Raw genomic sequence first — 20,915 nt, 5'->3', positions numbered from 1 at the left:
ACTTTTCCTGCATAAATTAGTTTTCCTTAGCATCCAACTTTTCCAGCCCACCGGAGCACCTGAAGGCTGAACTAATTTACGCAGGATAAGTCACCAACTGCCGAGCCGAGAAGTTTGTGACGAATCGAATTTACTGTAGGTTCGCTCATCTCTACTCCCAGCATGCCTGGGCAATCTAGGCATGCTGAGAGTTGTAGTTTGGCAACAACTGGAGGGCTACCGTTTGGGCACCACTGTAATAGTGGTCTCCAAACTGTGACCCTCCAGATGTTGCAAAACTACAACTCCCAGCATGCCCAGACAGCCTTTGGCTGTCTGGGCATGCTGGGAGTTGTAGTTTGGCACCCAATAGAAGGGCAGCACCACGTCCTGAAGAGGTTAAAGGATTCTGGTTCTTTTCTCACCCCAGCAGCCCACTTTTATGACTAGGAGGTTGTGTTTGGGCTTACAGGGAAATGTAGCATTACATGCATGGACCCATGGAATCCACATCTCTGCAAAGTTATTCCCCAACCTTAAACAATCCAGCTGTTGCAGAACTACAACTCCTTGCGTGCTTCACCAGCCAAAGGTTGCTCTAGGACAATATTCCTCATTCTGTAGCTTTCCTGCTTTTACAAAACTACAACTCCCATAATGTCCTGACACATTCTTCTATGAACCCATTCTCCTTCAGAGATTTTGTCCAGTGGTCTGTCCTATTCATTGATGCCATGCATACAAAGCAGCAGCTGTCAATCACTAAGTAGCCCAGCCCGCTAGACCCGTGTGTATCTCTGCTCTTTCTGAGCTTAAAAAGTTACCGTATATATTTCTCACAGATGCCTTCTTTCTGTTGCTCACTTGGTTTATCATTCTGTTCTTTATAGGGGAGTGACCCTTATTCCGCCTGACTCGGCTTCCTCCTGGAATCTGCTGTACTGGGTCTCTTTATCCAATCACTGCAGGCTGCTCTGTATCCCCTTCCTTTCTGTTTTTATGCTGCAGTCTGATAGGACAGGAGTGTCCCGCTCTCACTTCCTGGACTTTGTCCTAGCCTGTGCTTCAGCTGGGACAGAGATGATTCTACAGCCAGACAGGATTGTGTTCTGGATGGTATGAGGTGGTGATTGACCGATTATCGGGTTTGCTGGTATTATCGGCCGATATTCACGATTTTGCATGTTATCGGTATCTGCAATTACCTTGCAGATAATCCGATAATGCCCCACCGCATTGCAGGGGGCGGGGCTATGATGTCACAAGCTCCCGACTCCAGCGTTTGGAACAGTTTGAATCAGTTTATTTTTGCGTTTTCGTTTTTACCTCCTCTCCTTCTATAATCCGTAACTCTTTTTCTTAAGTTTCCATTCACAGAACCATATGATTGCTTGTTTTTTGCGCGACCATTTGTACTTTATAATGACATCATTAATTTTACCCTAAAACAAGTGGTAAACCCCAATTTTTTTTTTTTTTTTTTTTGTGTAAGGAATAAACGATAATCACAATTTTGCAAATTTTGGGGAGTTAGTTTTCTTTCTGTCTCTCATATCTATATATATATATATAGTTTGGGGGATTTAGTTTTCTATCTATCTCATATCTATATCTTTATTAGTTTTCACACTGTACACTTAACGGTAAAAATGACATGTTTTCTTTATTCTGTGGGTCAATAGGATTCAAATTATTCCCATTGTAACATACTTTTCTATTTATTGTACTCCTTTTAATAAATATCAACCTTTATTTACAAAATCATTGTTTAAAATTTCCCTATTTTGACCACCTCTAACTTTCTCATTTTTCCATATGTGTGAGGGCTTATTTGTTGTGCCGTGATCTGTCGTTTTGTTTGAGAGAGAGAGAGAGAGAGATTTATATATATATTATATTTATATATTATATTTATTTATATATATATATATATATATATAATATGGTTTTGCCTGGAATACCCCTTTAACATTATATTTTTATAGCTTTTTTTTTTTTTTTTTTTAAATAAATTATTACGCTTTTTTAATTGGGGAAAAAGGTGTGATTTAAACGTTTATCGGGGGATGGGGCTTATTCACAATTATTTTATATATATATTTTTAAGCTTCTAATCTTTTGCTCTGCTGGAGGGCGGGAGAGGGGCAGAGGCAGCTGAGGGAACCTTGGTCTGCCACCTTGGCTGATCTTATCTACTCTCTTCATAGCCGCGCCATAAATGTACAGCGCTGTGTGTGAAGTTACTTGCTGCAGCGCCATGCATTTACTACGTATGTCCTTAAGCGGTTAAGAGTCCACTGAGTGATAGGCAGGCGGAGCTGTGTAGACGTGTCAACCATCACTTAACAGGACCGCCCACTGGACTCCTAAGCTTAGTAGGAGCACGGGTGTCTTCACAGCGGTTGGCAGCTAATTTCTCTCTTCTCCAAGCGTGCAACAAATGCACACTCTGGTTTGAGTGTGCGTGCGTGTGTGTGTATAGGGATCGGGAAAGATAGTGGTGTGCAGAATAAGCTGTGCCTCAGGATACAGACCCTGCTTATCTTTTTCTTCCTTGTTTCTTCATCTTCCTGTAAGACTTGGACTACACAAACTTCTCGGTAGACTCCCCTGGGAGTGGGAAGTTTTCTATTGTCAGCCTTTTTGTTAATGGAGGGAAGAATGCCGCTTTTGGCCATTGTCCTGCCAACCTTGTCCTGCCAACCAATGAGTCGGGGTTGATTTGTTGCTGACCAAGTAAATGTGCTTCATGCAGATAAGTGTCTGTACAGGATGTAACTGCAATAATGTGTTTCCACTCTTGCATCTCTGCGACGTCCCTTGGATATGGGATCTGGATGCTGTAAACTACAGGAGCTGTTAATCCTTCGAGGCTAAAACAGTGACTTGCTTTCTGAAGTACAAGCACATTCTAAGTTTCGGCACTTGGCGTTCTAGAGAGAAGTAACCACATGACAAACCATTAAAGCTGCATACACACAAGTGCTATATATGCCAGATGCCTTTGATCTGGATCAGAGATTAATGTTTAGTGACCCTTGTGAGAAGCCATTGTACACGACACTTGTTCCTAAAAAAATTACTGATGAAAATGGTGCAAGCGCCAGAAATGCGTATTGAAGCTTAAGACAATTAAAGCAAGAGCGGAGCATTATTTTTGCATTATTTTCCCCTTTTACACTTTATGGCTATTTTTTCTCTTGGACAATGATTTCCTAACCTGTTGTTCTCCAGCTATTGCAAAACTATAACTCCCAGCATGCCCTGTAGTCTTGCAACGGCTGGAGAGCTAAAGATTGGGGAACACCGGTCTAGGAATAATTGTTTTATTTTTTTTGTTTTTTTTTTAAGCAACCAAGGGTTTTCCTAGTACCCTCCTACCTGGTTTGCTGTCTAATACAACCTATAGATAATGTTATGAATATTTAAAAAGGGTACTTGGACATATTGAAGCTGCAGAAGCATAGAACATTGTCAGTGAGGTTGCAGCCTCTGCTATTCATTCTGTCTGCTCCTCTGCCTGTTGCATTGTTTAACACAAGGCAGCATGCTGTAAACGCACCTAATTCTTCCCTAAATGTACTAATAGAGAGATATATATGTATATAACAGGGAGATAATTTAAGCTGTAGGGGCTGAAGTGATGACATCAAACAGTGGGTGCTGCTTGGTCTAGAAAAAAATAAATAAATCAAGCCACGCCTCCCGAGACGACAGGATGTTTCAGTAGAGCGGGAGGAGCCGTGGATCTGCTAACACAACATATTGACTAAGAGGACTACAGAACTTCCTGTCAGGAGAGAGTGGACTACACAATTTCATGTCTGCAGTGAAGGACGAGCCGGGGAGCTGCTGAGACAACACCACACTAAAAATGAGAGGACTACACAACCTCCTGTCAGGCATAATTCAAGAAAAATCAATTCACAGAAAATGATTTACAAATGGTGCAAAACACCAAATATGCCCAAAAGTAAGCAAGGGATCACAGAAGGGGTGCACAAATGGTAAAACTTAACATTTAATAAAGTGCTGCAAAACATATAAACCCCACTGACACATGAAAATTAGAAAATGAGACCAGGACAATTTTCAGATCAATGCCACAGGTGGATGTGCATGACCAAAGTACACAGTCATGAGGCCCTAAACAACCAGTGGAAACCAGGGATACGGGAGATGATGTAGGACGTATGGGCCGTGATGGTGAAAGTAATACCCTATTACGCCCTCACAGGGGAGATGTAGTGAGGCTACCCCTTCTCGCTCAGGGACTGTCGGAGCATTCTCCCTAAAAAGAGGCGACCCCTGCCGCGGTCTACCCCTTGGTCAATGTCTAAGTATCCCTATTGCACATTTATCCTCAAAACAGCCCAACGTGTTTCCCCCACATATGGCAGGTTCATCAGGGGCAAAAAGAAAGTGTGCAAACAGCAATACAATGATTATGTCCAACATACATTTAAAATACACAGGCTTTCACTCACAGCGAGGAATTGATTCCGTAGTCTGGGGATTCTGCCACTGCAGAGGGCAACATCTCTCTGACCGCCACTGCGGGTATCCGGTTATGTGAGTAGTGCGACCTGGGGCAGGGCTCTGCTCCTGGGTGTTGCTGTACTGATTCCCCACATGTGATATATACTGCGGTCGCATGGGGCTCTCGTTGAGTGTATGACCTAGCACTTTATACAGTACTTTTACACTGACTTGCTTGCTTTTGCACATTGTTGGACTTTCACTATTATCATTACTTGAGCGAAAGCCTGTGTATTTTAAATGTATGTTGGACCTAATCATTGAATTGCTGTTTGCACAGTTTTTTTTTTTTGCCCCTGATGAACCCGCCATATGTGGGAGAAAGGTATTGTGCTGTTTTGAGGATAAATGTGCAATAGGGATACCTAGGGATTGACCAAGGGGTAGACTGGGGCATGGGTCGTCTTTTTTAAGGCGAGTGCTCAGACAGTCCCTGAGCGAGAAGGGATAGCTTCACCACATCTCCCCTCCTGTATCCCTGGTTTCCACTGGTTGTTTAGGGCCTCATGACTGTGTGCTTTGTTCTTGCACATCCACCTGTGGCATTGATCTGAGTGTGGTCCTTGTCTCATTTTCTTGTTTTCATGTGTTAGTGGGGTTTATATGTTTAACGGCACTTTATTAAAGGAGAAATCCAGTGCTGAAAACTTATCCCCTATCCTTAGGATAGGGGATAAGCTTCAGATTGCTGGGGCCCCCCGCGATCTCCTGTATGGGGCCCCGGCAGCCCGCGGAAGGCGGCGTGTTGACGACCTCACGAGGCGGCGGCTGACACGCCCCCTCAATACAACTCTATGGCAGAGCCGGATCACTGCCTTCGGCAATCTCCGGCTCTGCCATAGCGATATATTCAGGCGGCGTGTTGGCTGCTGCTTCGTGTGGTGTTCAACACCCGCTATCTGGCCAGCGAGCTGGGGCCCCGTACAGGAGATCGCGGGGGGGGGGGGTCCAGCGGTCGAACCCCTTAACCCCCTCGAAACTTAGCCATAGTATAGGGGATAATTTTTTCAGCACTTGATATCTCCTTTTAAACGTTACGTTTTTCCATTTGTGCACCCCTTCTGTGATCCCGTAATTCAAGAAAAGCATTCTGAGGCCAGTGCAATTTCTTGGGATGAAAGTCTTATTTAATTACAATTTTTCTGATACCGAAATTCTGCTTTAAAGGGTCCATTAGGAAATCAGGTTGTGAGGCAAGAAAATGAGAGCTCGGTAGACAAAATAAGGAAATAAGGTTTTACGCTTTGTTTTGTAACCTTAGATCAAAAACTAATTAAGGTTTTTTATTAAAAATATCCTGGTAAAACCAGATAAGAGAGAACTTCAGGGAAGGGTCAAGACCTCTATTGAATCATCCCTATCTTGTGACCCGTCCACCATGGGTGGGTAGCAGCCGCCTCCATCGTGTGTGTGTGTGTGTGTGTGTGGTTGTGAAGGTCACCTTCATGCCGTTTCCAGTGTATTCAGCCGACACATACAATGATTGGGACCACCCAAATTGAGGAATTATAGGAAGCCTCTGTTTTTCCAACCAGGGTGCCTCCAGCTGTTGCAAAACTACAACTCCCAGCATGCCTGGACAGCCGAAGGCTGTCTGGGCATCCTGGAAGTTGTAACTTATGCAACAGCTGGAGGCACCCTGGTTGGAAAAACAGTGGCTTAGTATTATGTTCTCCAATTTCTGTCCCTCCAGCTATTGCAGAAATACTCCCAATATGCTCTGCTCTGATGTGCTCCAGTGTGCTCCACCTTGTGGGTTTCCAGCTGTGGCAAAACTACAATTCCCAGCATTCCCTGATGGCCAATTAGGTTGATAAATATTAAAGGTAACCTGTCGTCGCTTTCATGCTGCCGGAACTACGAGTCATATGGGCGGTCTCATCGCAGCTTCTCACCACCCTACCAACCTTGCTTCATAGATCTCTAAATGTTTGAGTATAGGAAATAATCTATCAATCGAGACTGGTGATAGATAGATAATGGGACTGAACTGCAGTACCAGGTGTGGCCACTACAAAATGAATGGCGCTGTGCATGATAAACATTTAAGGGGCCAAATTGCTTCTGATTGGTTGAAGGGGTACTACAGTGGGGAAAAAAAATGTTTAATCAACTGGTGCCAGAAAGTTAAACATATTTGTAAATTACTTCTATTAAAAAAAAAATCTTAATCCTTCCAGTACTTATTAGTGGCTGTATATTACAGAGAAAGATCTTTTTGTTTTTGAATTTCTTTATTTTTTTTTCTGTCCACGGTTCTCTAAGCTGACACTTCTGTCCGTGTCAGGAACTGTCCAGAGCAGCATAGGTTTGCTGTGGGGATTTGCTCCTGTTCTGGACAGTTCCTGATATGGACAGAGGTGTCAGCAGAGAGCACTGTGGACAGAAAAAAAGAAATCAAAAAAGATAATTTTCTAGTGTATATAGCAGCTAATAAGTACTGGAAGGATAACATTTTTTTTTTTTATAGAAGTAATTTACAAATCTGTATAACTTTCTGGCACCAGTTGATTTAGAAAAAAGAGTACCCCTTTAAAGTCTTCAAATCGGATATTGACGGATAGGCCATTATTAAAGGAGTTATCCAGCAATAAATAACAGAGTAAATTCTAAAAACAGCACCACTCATGTCCTTAGGTTGTGTGTGGTATTGCAACTTTGCTCCATTCACTTCAATGGAACTGAGCTGCAATACCACACATAACCTGAGAACAGGGGTAGTGCTGTTTTTGGAAGAAATCAACTGGTTTTCTAATCCTGGACAAGCTCTTTAAAGGGGTTCTCTGGCGAAAAACATCTGCTCCCCTATCCAAAGTTTGATCGCGTGGATCTCCAGGCCGGCAGCTGTGGCGTCCGGAACACGGAAGCTTGGGGTTTCCTTGTTCCGTGATGTCACACCACGCCCCCTCCATTCATGTCTATGGGATGGGGCATGACGGCTAGTACGTAGCCACCACACCTCCTTCCATAGACATGAATGGAGCGGGCGTAGCGGTTGTAGTCGCCAGTCATCCGTTACGAAGCGAAGATCACTCCGTGCACGGATCTTATACCCTATGCTTCGGATAAGGGGTAAGATGTTTTTTGCTGGAGTACCCCTTTAATGGTAAAATCCCAGAGAGCCCCTATACTACAGAATAGCATTTTTAGGATAGATTTAGACAATTGGATATATTTTATTATCTAGCTATTACTTCCCTGTAAGATTATGTTTTAAAGATAAGTACAGTGGTCCCTCAAGTTAAAATATTAATTGGTTCTGGGACGGCCATTGTATGTTGAGACCATAACTCTATGGAAACCTGGTAATTGGTTCTAAAGGCACCAAAACGTCATCCAAAAATAGGAAAAAGTGAGAATTAAAGAAAAATAATTAGATAAGTAATAGAGATAAAGCAAATCCTTACATATAAAAGTAATAAAGATCTTCTGGGAGCTGTAAATCAGTCTGTCAGTGTTTCCCGAGCAGGGAGCCTCCAGCTGTTGCAAAACTACAACTCCCAGCATGCCCGGACAGCATGCTGGGAGTTGTAGTTTTGCAACAGCTGGGGGCTCCCTGCTCGGGGAAAAACTAGTCTATGTAGCGGACAGGAGCTTCTTCCGGGTCCTGTACAGTACACGCAATGTCCTAAAAATGTAACATGGAGCCGCCCTCACCTGGTGTCCAAAGGAGCAGCTAACCCTGGTACAGGTAAAGAATACAGAACATGTAATACCTCCCTGTACTGTAGGGGGCGCTACCAGACACCAGTCAGTGCATGCACTTCAGTAATACAGGTAAATAGTAGTACAGAACATGTAATACCACCCTGTACTGTAGGGGGCGCTATCAGACACCAGTCAGTGCATGCACTTCAGTAATACAGGTAAAGTGTACAGAACATGTAATACCTCCCTGTACTGTAGGGAGGCGCTACCAGACACCAGTCAGTGCATACACTTCAGTAATACAGGTGTTTTACCAGTAAATTGCCCATTCTGATTGGTCGGTTCTTCCAGCCACTGACAGGTATCACAGATCTGGACTGTCCATACATTGTATGTTGAGTCTGGTTTCAACTTACAATGGTCCAGAAAAGACCATTGTATGTTGAAACTATTGTATGTTGAGGCCATTGTAAGTGGAAGGATCACTGTACAATGTAAATGGACGTTACATCCGCTTTGACAAGCTATTTGAGGTTATCATTGTTGACTATTCTTTTGTAGCGTAGTAATAACACTTGCCACACTTGAGTATTGTTAGGCTTTTAGCTATGAAACCGTTCTCGTTCGTCAGGAAGCCACTAGGAGTTCGCCTCCTTGAGCATTGTGGCATTTTGTAATTATTCGGAAGTTGATCAGCGTCCTCTGCACTGAAACGCTTGACTTGGGGGTTAAATCCTCCCTGCGGTCGGCGGAGAATGGATCTGAAGCGCCCGACATATATGAAAATGGCCGCCTGTAGCCAGGCTCTGCAGTTCTGGCTTCATTGAGTTAATCGCCTGGCATTCGCTTTTCCCAGAGGAGAGCGGATAGCCAGGACCAGGGGTTGCAGACATTTTTTTATAAAAAAAAAAAAATTTAATTTAATTTTTTTTTTTTTTTTTGCAGTGAAATTTCTAGTGCAGCGGCACATTACCTGTCAGCTCTGAAGCCAGACTTCCTCCGTGTGCCCTTCAGCATTCCTGAACTGTCAGCCCCTCCTCCCACCTTTTTTTTTTTCTTTCGGCAGGAGCGTGGCGTTACGGCACAGCCTTGTCTGCTGCAGCCTGTGCCCGTAGCCTCCCTGATAGAGCTGTTTTTACCAGCAGTATTAATGCTCAGACAGCTGCCGTTATTTATTAGAAGGGAGGGAGAATTTGTCCGAACGGGCCCCTCCATCAGGAGGAGTTGGCAAGCAGGGCTTTCACAGGAGTAAAATGACACCATGCTTCTCCTCCATTTTCTCATGAAATCTGCAGAGTGGGAAAGCAACAGGAGTTGGAAACGTCTTTCCTTGGATCGCCGCGTTTCAGCCAGTGTCCTGGAGGCTTTTTTTTTGGCTTTCCGTCAGGTTTGTTGTGTCTGTGTTGCCCTTTCTGTCTTTTTTTTTTCTGTACTGTGACTGTGCTGCTTCCCGGATCAGAGTGAAACGCGCTAAAGCCTTTTGGCAGGAGATGCTGCGAGCAATGTGCATCTCTGCATTCACTTTTTTTTATAGGCGTATTTCTAATAAGGCAGCCCCGTAAAGCCATAATTATAAACAAAAGGCTGTGCATTGTGCGTAACCGTACGCCGGCCAGTATAAGGTAAAGCTTGTCTGGCAACATAGGAAGCGCCGCAGGGGAGCAGCTTGCTTGTTGTGTTATTTTTTTTTGTGCTATTGCGAGGGGATTTTCCAGCCTTTTAGAAAGGCCGAACAGGCGAGATTCTGCTTGTGTTGTGGATTTTATGTCCCCACGTTGAATGACGGAGCTTTAGGTTGTTTGTTTTTGCAGGGTAATGAGGATTACATGAGATGGGACAGCAGTCCTAGCAGTAGGGAGTGATGCCGCTCTGCCCCCTCCACATAAGTTTTGTGCTGTGTACATGCCTGTCCCGTGACTCACGGCTGGATATGGAAGCTCAGGAAATATTATGGCTTGAAATAGCTTCTAGTCATTCAGAGTCTTTACAAAGTTTGGTGTTTACCTACAGCCCTGCACATGGGACACAGCAGTTGTGGCTTTTAAAAAAAAAATTAAACCAGTGTTTCTCAACCAGGGTGCCTCCAGCTGTTGTAAAACTACAACTCCCAGCATGCCCGGACAGCCTTCGGCTGTCCGGGCATGCTGGGAGTTGTAGTTTTACAACAGCTGGAGGCACCCTGGTTGGGAAATACTTTTAAACCATTGTAAAACTACAACTCCCAGCATGCCCCGACAGCTGCTTGCAGATCACTGGTTTTATTTATTTGGTGTGATTTAAAAAAAAAAAAAAAAAAAAACATTTAAACCAGTGTTTCCCAACCAGCGTGCCTCCAGCTGTTGTAAAACTACAACTCCCAGCATGCCCGGACAGCCGAAGGCTGTCCAGGCATGCTGGGAGTTGTAGTTTTACAACAGCTGAAGGCACCCTGGTTGGGAAACACTTTTAAACCATTGTAAAACTACAACTCCCAGCATGCCTCGACAGCTGCTTGCAGATCACTGGTTTATTTAGTATACTTTGTGCATTTCAGTGCTGCTGGGAGTTGTAGTTTTACAACAGCTGGAGGCACCCTGGGTGGGAAAGACTTTTAAACCATTGTAAAACTACAACTCCCAGCATGCCCTGACAGCTGCTTGCAGATCACTGGTTTTATTTTATTTGGTGTGATTTAAAAAAAAAAAAAATAATAATTTAAACCAGTGTTTCCCAACCATGGTGCCTCCAGCTGTTGTAAAACTACAACTCCCAGCAACAACAGCTGGAGGCACCCTGGTTGGGAAACACTTTTAAACCATTGTAAAACTACAACTCCCAGCATGCCCAGACTGCCTGGAGAGCAGATCATTGATTTTATTTAGTATACCGTACTTTGTGCATTTCAGTGCTGCTGGGAGTTGTAGTTTGCAGATCGCCTTTAGCATATTACGTTTGTGACATTAGGTTTTTAGTGGTTCTGTTTATATACAGCTTTGGGGCTTGTCATGCTCTGTTTCTGGTTTATTCACAAGGAAAGCGAGGGCCCTGTGATGCTGCCAAATTTTTTGGGCGTTGACTTGCATTTGTAGGGATAAAATCATCATCCTAAAGCAGTGTTACATACAGCAGCCACTAGTCTAGACGCAAGCAGCGGCATCTACAGCCCCACATACGTGCAAATGACCCGAAAAGGTAGGTGTCCGCCGTCTTGGCTTAGGTGACGAAATTTTAAGAAATCTCATGGTTTCCCCATTTGTATGTAGTTTGATGTATGTGGCACCCGGACTTGGGTGAGCAATGTTGGAGTTGCTTATACATGGTGCGTTTTACAACGATCTGTATTTGGATGGAGTGGGCTGTAGTACGTTAGTACAGGACATTAATAACTATGGTGCACTCTTTGTTGTTTTTTGCTTGTTTTTTAAGGTTACATTATGTTTATTTATTCATAAATTTACATATAGAAATCTCCAACTCCTATGATAAAACCATAGGCCCTCTGCAGCAAAGCCAGGCTCAGGATTTGTCATGCCCGACTGAATATTTTAGCGTAAATTGCACTTCGGTTATGCATTTCGCTTACTGACGGACGGAGTTGTCAGTGTAATCTCTTTCCTGACACTTCATTTTTGAGACTTCCACTCGGCTGTGAAATTGTCGCTGTGGCCCAGAGGTGACCGGGGTGAAGTCTGATCAGCAGTACAGAGAAGGCTATAGGTTGTCGCCCGCACGGTATTGTGGGTAGCTGTGCCCTCCTCCAGCCTGTGATTGTTTGTGTGGCGCTGTCTCTTTGTTTTGTGTCTGTGTGGCGTTCTCAGAGTTGGCTTGTTTACACCCATGACTGCGTTTTCAGCCTCTGTTTTGCTGCAGTGGTTACTAGAAATTCGGGTTGAGGATGAACACTCAACCACCATCTATTGGTCATGACTAGTGTTCAGTGCGAATATTTGAATTGTGAATTTTTACCGCGAATCTCGGCACTTCGCGATTTCACGAATATTTAGAATATAGCACTATATACTGTATTCGTTATGACAAATATTTGTTGTTTTCTTTTTTTCTTTTTTTTTTTTTTCTTCCCACAGTACACATCACAACAATGTGAATTGTGTAAATAAAAAGTGATCATCCCTCCCTGCTTCCAGCTTGTGGTCCAAAGAAGGCAACAATGGAGCGGGAATATTTTGTATATGCCAAATATGCAAAATTTGCGAATATCGGCACTACCAGAGGACACTGATCCCTCCCTTCTTTTAGATTGTGGACCAATGAGAAGGATGCAAATACAGTGACCTCCCCCCGGACCTACGATGGCCCCGACTTACGATAATTTCAACATACGATGGCCTCTGAGGCAGCATCAACATATGATGCTTTAGTATGTCGGGGCCATCGCATAAACGGCTATCCTGCAGCGCAGACTGCTTCAGCTGCCGCCGGATAGCCGTTTACGGTGCCCCGTGTGCTCCGCTGACTATCACTTACCTGTCCTCGGGGCTCCGGCGTGTCCTCTTCGGGATCCCCTGCATCGTCGGCGCTCTCCTTCGTCGTCATCACGTCGCTGCGCACGCCATCCCGTCATCCAATAGGAGCGGCGTGCGTAGCGACATGATGGTGGCGACGGAGAGCGAGGATGCTGGGGAAGCGGAGACCATGCTGGAGCGTCGGTGACACCTCAGGGACGCGGCGACAGTGATGGAAGGTGACATCCAGGTCAGCGGTGACGGTCCGGAGCGGCGGGGACAAGTGAGTATAACCTCCAATACCAGTGGTCTTTAACGTGCGGACGTCCAGATGTTGCAAAACTACAACTCCCAGCATGCCAGGACAGCCGTTTGCTGTCCGGGCATGCTGGGAGTTGTAGTTTTGCAACATCTGGAGGTCCACAGGTTGGAGACCACTGTCCTATACTTTACATTGCACAGATCCCTCAACATGCGATGGTTTCAACAAACGATGGTCCGTTTGGAACGGATTACTATCGTATGTTGAGGGACCACTGTACAGAGGTTAGCAACACCCCTAGCAACCAATAGGAAGGTAGTTGAAAGATGCGCACTTTGGGAATTTCATTACGAATTTCGCATGGAGAAAAAAAAGTGAACGAATATGCAGAATTTACGAACATAGGACGAATATTCGTCCATATGTTCGCGAAATATCGCAAATTCCAACATGGCCCCTGCCACTCATCACTAGTCGTGACTACATGACGTATGTGGATGCGTGTTGATGTTCTGTATTCCTCTTCCAATGTTATCGCAGCACGTACATCTATGTATTGAGTTTTCATAGGAGTGCAGCCAATGATGTGTAGGGGTACACAAATTTACATTTTCAGCTACTGTGTTCTAAGCAATTTACATGTATAAAGACTTGACTAACTCGTTTTGTACATCTATACCAGTGTTTCCCAACCTTTTGGTTCTCTAGTTCAGTGTTTCCCAGCCAAGGTGCCTCCAGCTGTTGCAAAACAACTCCCATCATGCCCGGACAGCCGAAGGCAACTGTTTCCGAAAAACAGGAGATAGATGCAGCGTCTGGCATACGAATGGTTACCGGTGCAGAACGTAGAAATCTATTCCGGAACACCAAATCTAATGATTGTATCCAGTGTAATAGAACTGTATTTCGGTTATATGTAGTGGCTAGGCATGCTGGGGCTTGTAGTGTTCCCTTTAGAACACTGTTTCCCAACCAGGCTGCCTCCAGCTGATGCAAAACTACAACTCCCAGCATGCCCAGACAGCCTTCGTCTAGTTCAGTGTTTCCCAGCCAGGGTGCCTCCAGCAGTTGCAAAACTACAACTCCCATAATGCTTGGACAGCCGAAGGCAACAGTTACCGAAAAACAAGAGATAAATTCAGCGTCTGGCATACGAATGGTTAACGGTGCAGAATGTAGAAATCCATTTCGGAACACCAAATCTAATGTTTGTATCCAGTGTAATAGAACTGTATTTTGGTTATATGTAGTGGCTAGGCATGCTGGGGCTTGTAGTGTTCCCTTTAGAGCAGTGTTTCCCAAGCAGGGTGCTTCCAGCTGATGCAAAACTACAACTCCCAGCATGCCCGGACAGCCAAAGGCTGTCCGGGCATGCTGGGAATTGTAGTTTTAAAACAGCTGGAGGCACCTTGGTTGGGAAACACTCTTTTAAACCATTGTAAAACTACAACTCCCACCATGCCCAGACAGCCTGGAGAGCAGCTGCGAGCAGATCACTGGTTTTATTTAGTGTACTTTGTACTTTTCAGCGCTGCTGGGAGTTGTAGTTTTGCAATAGCTGGAGGCACCCTGGTTGGGAAACACTGCTATAAAGGGAACACTACAAGCCTTTGGCTGTCCGGATATGCTGGGAGTTGTAGTTTTGCAACAGCTGGAGGCACCCTGGTTGGGAAACGCTGCTATAAAAGGAACACTACAAGCCTTTGGCTGTCCGGGCATGCTGGGAGTTGTAGTTTTGCAACAGCTGGAGGCACCCTGGTTGGGAAACACTGCTATAAAGGGATCACTACAAGCCTTTGGCTGTCCGGGCATGCTGGGAGTTGTAGTTTTGCAACAGCTGGAGGCACCCTGGTTGGGAGACGCTGCTCTAGTTGATGCAAAACTACACGTGCCATAATGCCCTGACAGCCAAACCCCTCTAAACACTTGTATTCCAATCAGTGTTATATCTGTACATTATTATGATCATTTACGGTCGTTCTTTCTTGTCTCTTTACCACGCAGTGCCAGAACAAATACTAAGCCAGCCTCAGCCTGTCAATGGTAACAGTGGCATTTCCACCGTAACCAGCATTCAGAATAATAATGCCAAGCGGCCCACAGCACTCAGTCCACAGCAGCAGCAGCAGCAACAACTGTTGTCACGTTTTCCTCCCCGTGAAGTACCACCGCGATTTCGGCACCAGGAACAGAAGCCTCTTGTGAAGCGTGGGCAACAGATTCCCGGCATAGCAGCCAATCTGGGTTTAGCCACTAAAGTATTAAACAAAGAGTCAGAAAGCAGCACTGTAGTGTGTCAGGAGCACACACTGACTGAAAATCAGCCAGGTAATAAAGCACATTATACTAAAATAATTCTAATATATTTATCTTATTCACTCTGTTCTTCATTGAAATCTTTTAAAGTGATGTCATATGTTAAAGGGGTACTCCGGTGGATTTATTTTTTAATTTTTATTTTTTTAAATCAACTGGTGCCATAAAGTTAAACAGATTTGTAAATTACTTCTATAAAAAAAAAATCTTTATCCTTCCAGTACTTATTAGCAGCTGTATGCTACAGAGGAAATTCTTTTCTTTTTGAATTTTTTTTTGTCTTGTCCACAGAGCTCTCTGCTGACACCTGATTCCCGTATCAGGAACTGTCCAGAGCAGGAGAAAATTCCCATAGCAAACCTATGCTGCTCTGGACAGTTCCTGACACGGACAGAGGTGTCAGCAGAGAGCACTGTGGACAAGACAAAAAAAAAGAAATTCAAAAAGCAAAGCATTTCCTCTGTAGCATACAGCTGCTAAGAAGTACTGGAAAATAAAGATTTTTTTTAATAGAAGTAATTTACAAATCTGTTTAACTTTCTGTCACCAGTTGATTTAAAAAATTTTAAAATAAAAATTGTATTTATTTTTTTTACACATCGGAGTACACCTTTAAGCAGTGGAGACTAGGATGTAGTATGAGGCAAAAATATTAGGTTTTCCGTTTTTGCAAGATATCCTCTAAGAAACTGCTTAGAAGGATTGACAATTTAAATGTATTTTACAATTGTCCCCAGTGTCTGCTTTCTGGAGCCGGCTGGAGATATTGACGTGACATCACAGAACCACAAAGCCAATCACTGGCCGCAATGGTGTCCAGCCTTGTCCAGTGATTGGCCAGCAACAATGTCTGTTTGCCCCACTGTAGACGCTACGATCTGCAGATTGACCGGCTACTATTCAACAGAACTAACAGCTACGAAGGAGAGGAGGAAAAGGAGTTTATCTTATAAGGCAGACGGGGACAATAGTAAAATACATTTCACTGCACTACTTTTTTAAACATACAAATTTCGGAGATAAGTATATATAGTCTGTTTTGCTCTTGGTTTCAGTTTGGCATCTTTCACAGACATATCTGTGCCCTCTTAGACCCGATGATTCCTCTTATGTCCCAGGGGCTGCACATGTCTGATATTTGAGGGACTGTGGTTTTATCGGAGAGAGGTGCTCTACAGTGGCTGGATAGTCTACCCCGCCTGGCATGATATATCTATATATATATATATATATATCTATATCTATATATATATCTCTTTATCTATATATATATATATATATATATATATATATATATATATATATATCTATATATATATCTCTATATCTATATATATATATATATATATATATATATATATATATATATATATCTCTATATCTCTATATCTCTATATATATCTCTATATCTCTATATCTATATCTATATATATCTATATATCTATATATATATATACATACATACAGTGATCCCTCTACTTACAATGGCCTCAACATACAATAGTTTCAACATATACAATGGTCTTTTCAGGACCATTGTAAGTTGAAACCAGACTCAACATACAATGCTACAGACAGTCCAGATCTGTGATACCTGTCAATGGCCGGAAGAACTGACCAATCAGAATGGACATTTTACTGGTAAAACACCTGTATTACTGAAGTGTATGCACTGACTGGTGTCTGGTAGCGCCCCCTACACTACAGGAAGATATTACATGTCCTGTACTCTTTACCTGTACCAGGGTTAGCTGCTCCTTAAGACACCAGGTGAGGGCGACTCCATGTTACTTTTTAAGGACATTGCGTGCACTGTACAGGACCCCAAAGAAGCTCCTGTCCTCTACATAGATCAGTGTTTCCCAAGCAGGGTGCCCCCAGCTATTGCAAAACTAAAACTCCCAGCATGCCCGGACAGCCTTTGGTTGTCCAGGCATGCTGGGAGTTGTAGTTTTGCAACAGCTGGAGGCTCCCTGCTTGGGAAACACTGATCTAGACAGTGATTTACAGCTCCCAGCAGATCTTTCTTTCTTTTATATGTAAGGATTTGCTTTATCTATATTATCTACTTTTTCTTTAATCCTGACTTTTTCCTATTTTTGGATGACATTTTGGTTCCTATAGAACCAATTACCAGGTTTCCATAGAGTTCTGGTCCCAACATACAATGGTTTCAACATACAATGGTCGTCCTGGAACCAATTAATATTGTAACTTGAGAGACCACTGTGTGTATGTATGTGTATGTATGTATGTATGTATATATGTGTGTGTGTGTGTGTGTGTGTGTGTGTATATATATGTGTATGTATATATATGTATATATATGTGTATATATATATATATATGTGTGTGTAAAATACTCAGGTTGGCTAGACCCTCTGATACTGGGAAAACTACAAATTAGAACTGTAAGGCTATGTCCAGTGTTGTTTGAGCTGTAATTTTACAGTAGAAGGAGACTATTTTCTGTCACTGTCGCTTTAACTTTCTTTTGACAGTGAAACTTTGGGGGTACTCCAGTGGAAAACTTTTTTTTTTTTTTTTTTTTTTTTTTAAATCAACTGGTGCCAGAAAGTTAAACAGATTTGTAAATTACTTCTATTAAAAAAAAATCTTCATCCTTCCAGTACTTATTAGCTGCTAAATACTACAGAGGAAATGGTTTTCTTTTTGGAACACAGAGCTCTCTACTGACATCACGAGCACAGTGCTCTCTGCTGACATCTCTGTCAATTTTAGGAACTGCCCAGAGCAGCATATGTTTTCTGTGGGGATTTTCTCCTACTCTGGACACTTCTTAAAATGGACAGAGATGTCAGCAGAGAGCATGGTGTTCCAAAAAGAAAAGAATTTCCTCTGTAGTATTCAGCAGCTAATAAGTACTGGAAGGATTAAGATTTTTTTTTTTATAGAAGTAATTTACAAATCGGTTTAACTTTCTGGCAGCAGTTTATTTTAAAGAAAAGTTTTCCACCGGAGTACCCCTTTTAAATGAAAGAGAGGATATGCATAGCGGGTCTCTCATGCCTCCTTTTCTACGTAGCTTTCCCTTAGGGTGTAGGAAAATGTCCTTGCAGAGTTATGTGCCCTTTCTGCGGCAGACCATTGAAGTCAGTGGGATATTTCCTGATTAAATCAGTTTTGATGAGGAATTCACTGTCCATTTACAGAAGAGGTCACTCTGATGTAGAACATCCTAAGCAGCTTAGTGGATCTTGTTTTTTGAATCCTTTAATAATGTATAGGCTGTGTGCTTGGTGTGTAGTTCATGTAGTGCCCGGAAGCTGACAAGTGCCATCACATGTTCTGGAAGAGCCTTTTCTTAGTGGATATGATAAGTGGCTGTGCAGTTTGTTGTATTTACATAGATTATAGGGCAGGATGGTTTTCTTATTCCTAATCGGTCAGTTTTTTTATTTTTATTTTATTTTTTCAATTAGTTTTTTCTCTTTTGCTTTCTTCAGTGCATTTACACCAGTGATCCCCAGCTTGTAGCTCTCCAGCTGTTAAAAAAAAAAAAAAAAAAAAAAATTGCAAATCTTAGGCTATATTCACACAGCAGAATTTCCGCATGCGGAATTCTGTACGGTTTTCACATTAAAGAAACGGGCAGCCTGTTTACCCACACGAAACCCTTGCGAGATATTTGCCTGTAAAGTTCCGGTATTTCATCCATGACTAGCGCTTTGAAGGCGTTGCCCCCACCGGCTGCCCGCCACTTCGTTCCGGAGTGAACCCGCCCCCTCTATTAGCATATTCATTATGTTCAACTTCACGTCCTAGTGACGTCACAGTCCACGTGAGCCCAGATTTCAAGCAGCTCTCCTGTCCTGATGATGTGAGAGCTCTGCGTAAGGAGAGCGCTCTGCTGTCTGAAATTTTCCCGCGTATGTGCTCTGCACTCACGTGACCTGTGACTCCTTGTCACTAGGATGTGGAGTTGAAGATAATGTGCTAATAGCGGGGGGCGGGCTTAGGATGTTCATACCGGGAGGCAAAGGCGGCCAGCTGGCGGGGGCAACGCCTTCAAAGCGCTAGTCATGGATGAAATACCGGAACTTTACAGGCAAATATTTCGGCAGCCAGTGAACTAAAATAAGTGACCCCTCATTAGCATCCTGTTCACCCAGACTATAACCCCGTGTATTGGGTTTTGTTTGGGTGAACAGGCTGATCGTTTTTCTTGAAATTAAAGCCCAATAGACTTCAATGGATTCCACACTCCCATTCACACTTTTTAGAATTTCAGCATATGGATTCTGCACGGATTCCACACAAAATCTGCACAAGCCAGAAACCACCCAAATTAATGCGGACGCAGAATTGGTGTGGATGTGCGGAAATTCTTCCATTTGAATGTACCCTTATTACGGTGAGAGTTGTAGTTATGCAACTGCTGGAGAGCCACAGGCTGCAGAACACTGACCCACTAATAAGAGGACAGAATGTATGTCGGACTTGTGAGTGTCATACCTTGGCACCGTGCGTTCCCTGTCTCAACATACCCCATCTCTCCAAGGTTTACACAATGCGGTCTTTAATATATATATATTATATATAATTTGTGTTTGTTTTCGTTCAGCTTTTTTTATTGCGTTCTTATGGTCAGGGGAAAATACATCACAAAAACCATATGCGTTTTACCACTTACGGCTGCAGTTTTGCAATGTGGTTGTGCAATTTTAACAGGTACAACCAGGGCGTCAATAACCGCATCACAAAACCGTAGCAATTTAATACCATACTCAGCCTGAGGACAGGTGCGGTGCAGCTATGTTTTTCTAATCCTGGATAACTCCAAGGACACATCTGTTTTCCATGGAACTAAGCAATGAATGACTGATAGCAGAGATCTTGAAACCCATGAGAAATTGATGGGGAACATACTTTGTATTACAAAAAATGTAGCAACTTCTATGTTTACACAAAGCCGTTACTTGGGGACTAAACTAATCTTCAAGCAATGGGTAAAAAGAACTGTGCTGCGGTAATGTCAGTAAGGTATTCAGCCCAAAGCAGTTTTAAAGGGGAACTCTGGTACTTAACAACTTATCCTATAATCACAGAAGAGAGCACTGCATCTCCAGAGCACTGTATCTCCAGCTCTCCCATAGAGATGCCTGAAGGTAGGGAGACAACTGCTCCTCGCATGGGGAGAGCTGGGGTGGTGGGCAGGAGATCGCGGGGGGTCCCAGAAGTCAAGTCTCCCAGCGATCAGACACTTACCCCCAATCTTGTGCATAGGGGGATAAGTACCAAAGTTCCCCTTTTAAGTCTCATTCATACTAGGAAGAGTTAAATACTGTACACTGTCACCACATGTGAAATCACTAAAGGAAATGTTGAAAATCACTGCAAACATTTGTTCATCTAAGTGTATATGCATTGCTTTAAGGGGGGATCCTGTCTCGTAAGGTGTTGACTTATTGCTGTTCTGTCATTTATTCTCCGACCTCTTGGGCATGAGGGGGCTGCAGAGCTGGGTTTTTCCCTTGCACATTGGCCCTTAGCCATCTGGCTTATGCATGGAGGAGGAACATGGCTCTGTTAAAGTAAAAGGTTCTGGCTGCAGTACACCTTCCGGGGATGAAAGGACCACATTGAAATGCACAATGAGAAAAGGGATGTCTCATAAACAGCTGCACAAACAACAACATCCCAGATCAGGTTACAACTTAAATATATTTTTTATTTTGGTATTTAATGATGTCCACGCAGTCATAGTG

General features: G+C 43.3%; 1 protein-coding gene across 6 annotated transcripts in view; it reads left to right on the top strand.

Moving 5' to 3' along the window:
- TNRC6A (trinucleotide repeat containing adaptor 6A) overlaps window positions 1-20,915 on the top strand; it is a 153,603-nt gene that overhangs the window by 83,226 nt on the left and 49,462 nt on the right. For all 6 annotated transcript variants that reach the window (XM_056537166.1, XM_056537164.1, XM_056537167.1 and 3 more), the window contains one exon: window positions 14,875-15,198. In XM_056537166.1, the coding sequence (XP_056393141.1) occupies window positions 14,875-15,198 (324 nt within the window). The remainder of the gene's footprint in view (window positions 1-14,874; window positions 15,199-20,915) is intronic.

The sequence above is a fragment of the Hyla sarda genome, chromosome 8 (genome assembly GCF_029499605.1).
Source record: "Hyla sarda isolate aHylSar1 chromosome 8, aHylSar1.hap1, whole genome shotgun sequence".
Lineage (NCBI taxonomy): Eukaryota > Metazoa > Chordata > Amphibia > Anura > Hylidae > Hyla > Hyla sarda.
Note: the sequence above shows the minus strand (reverse complement) of the source record. Positions and strands in the feature narration are given on the sequence as shown.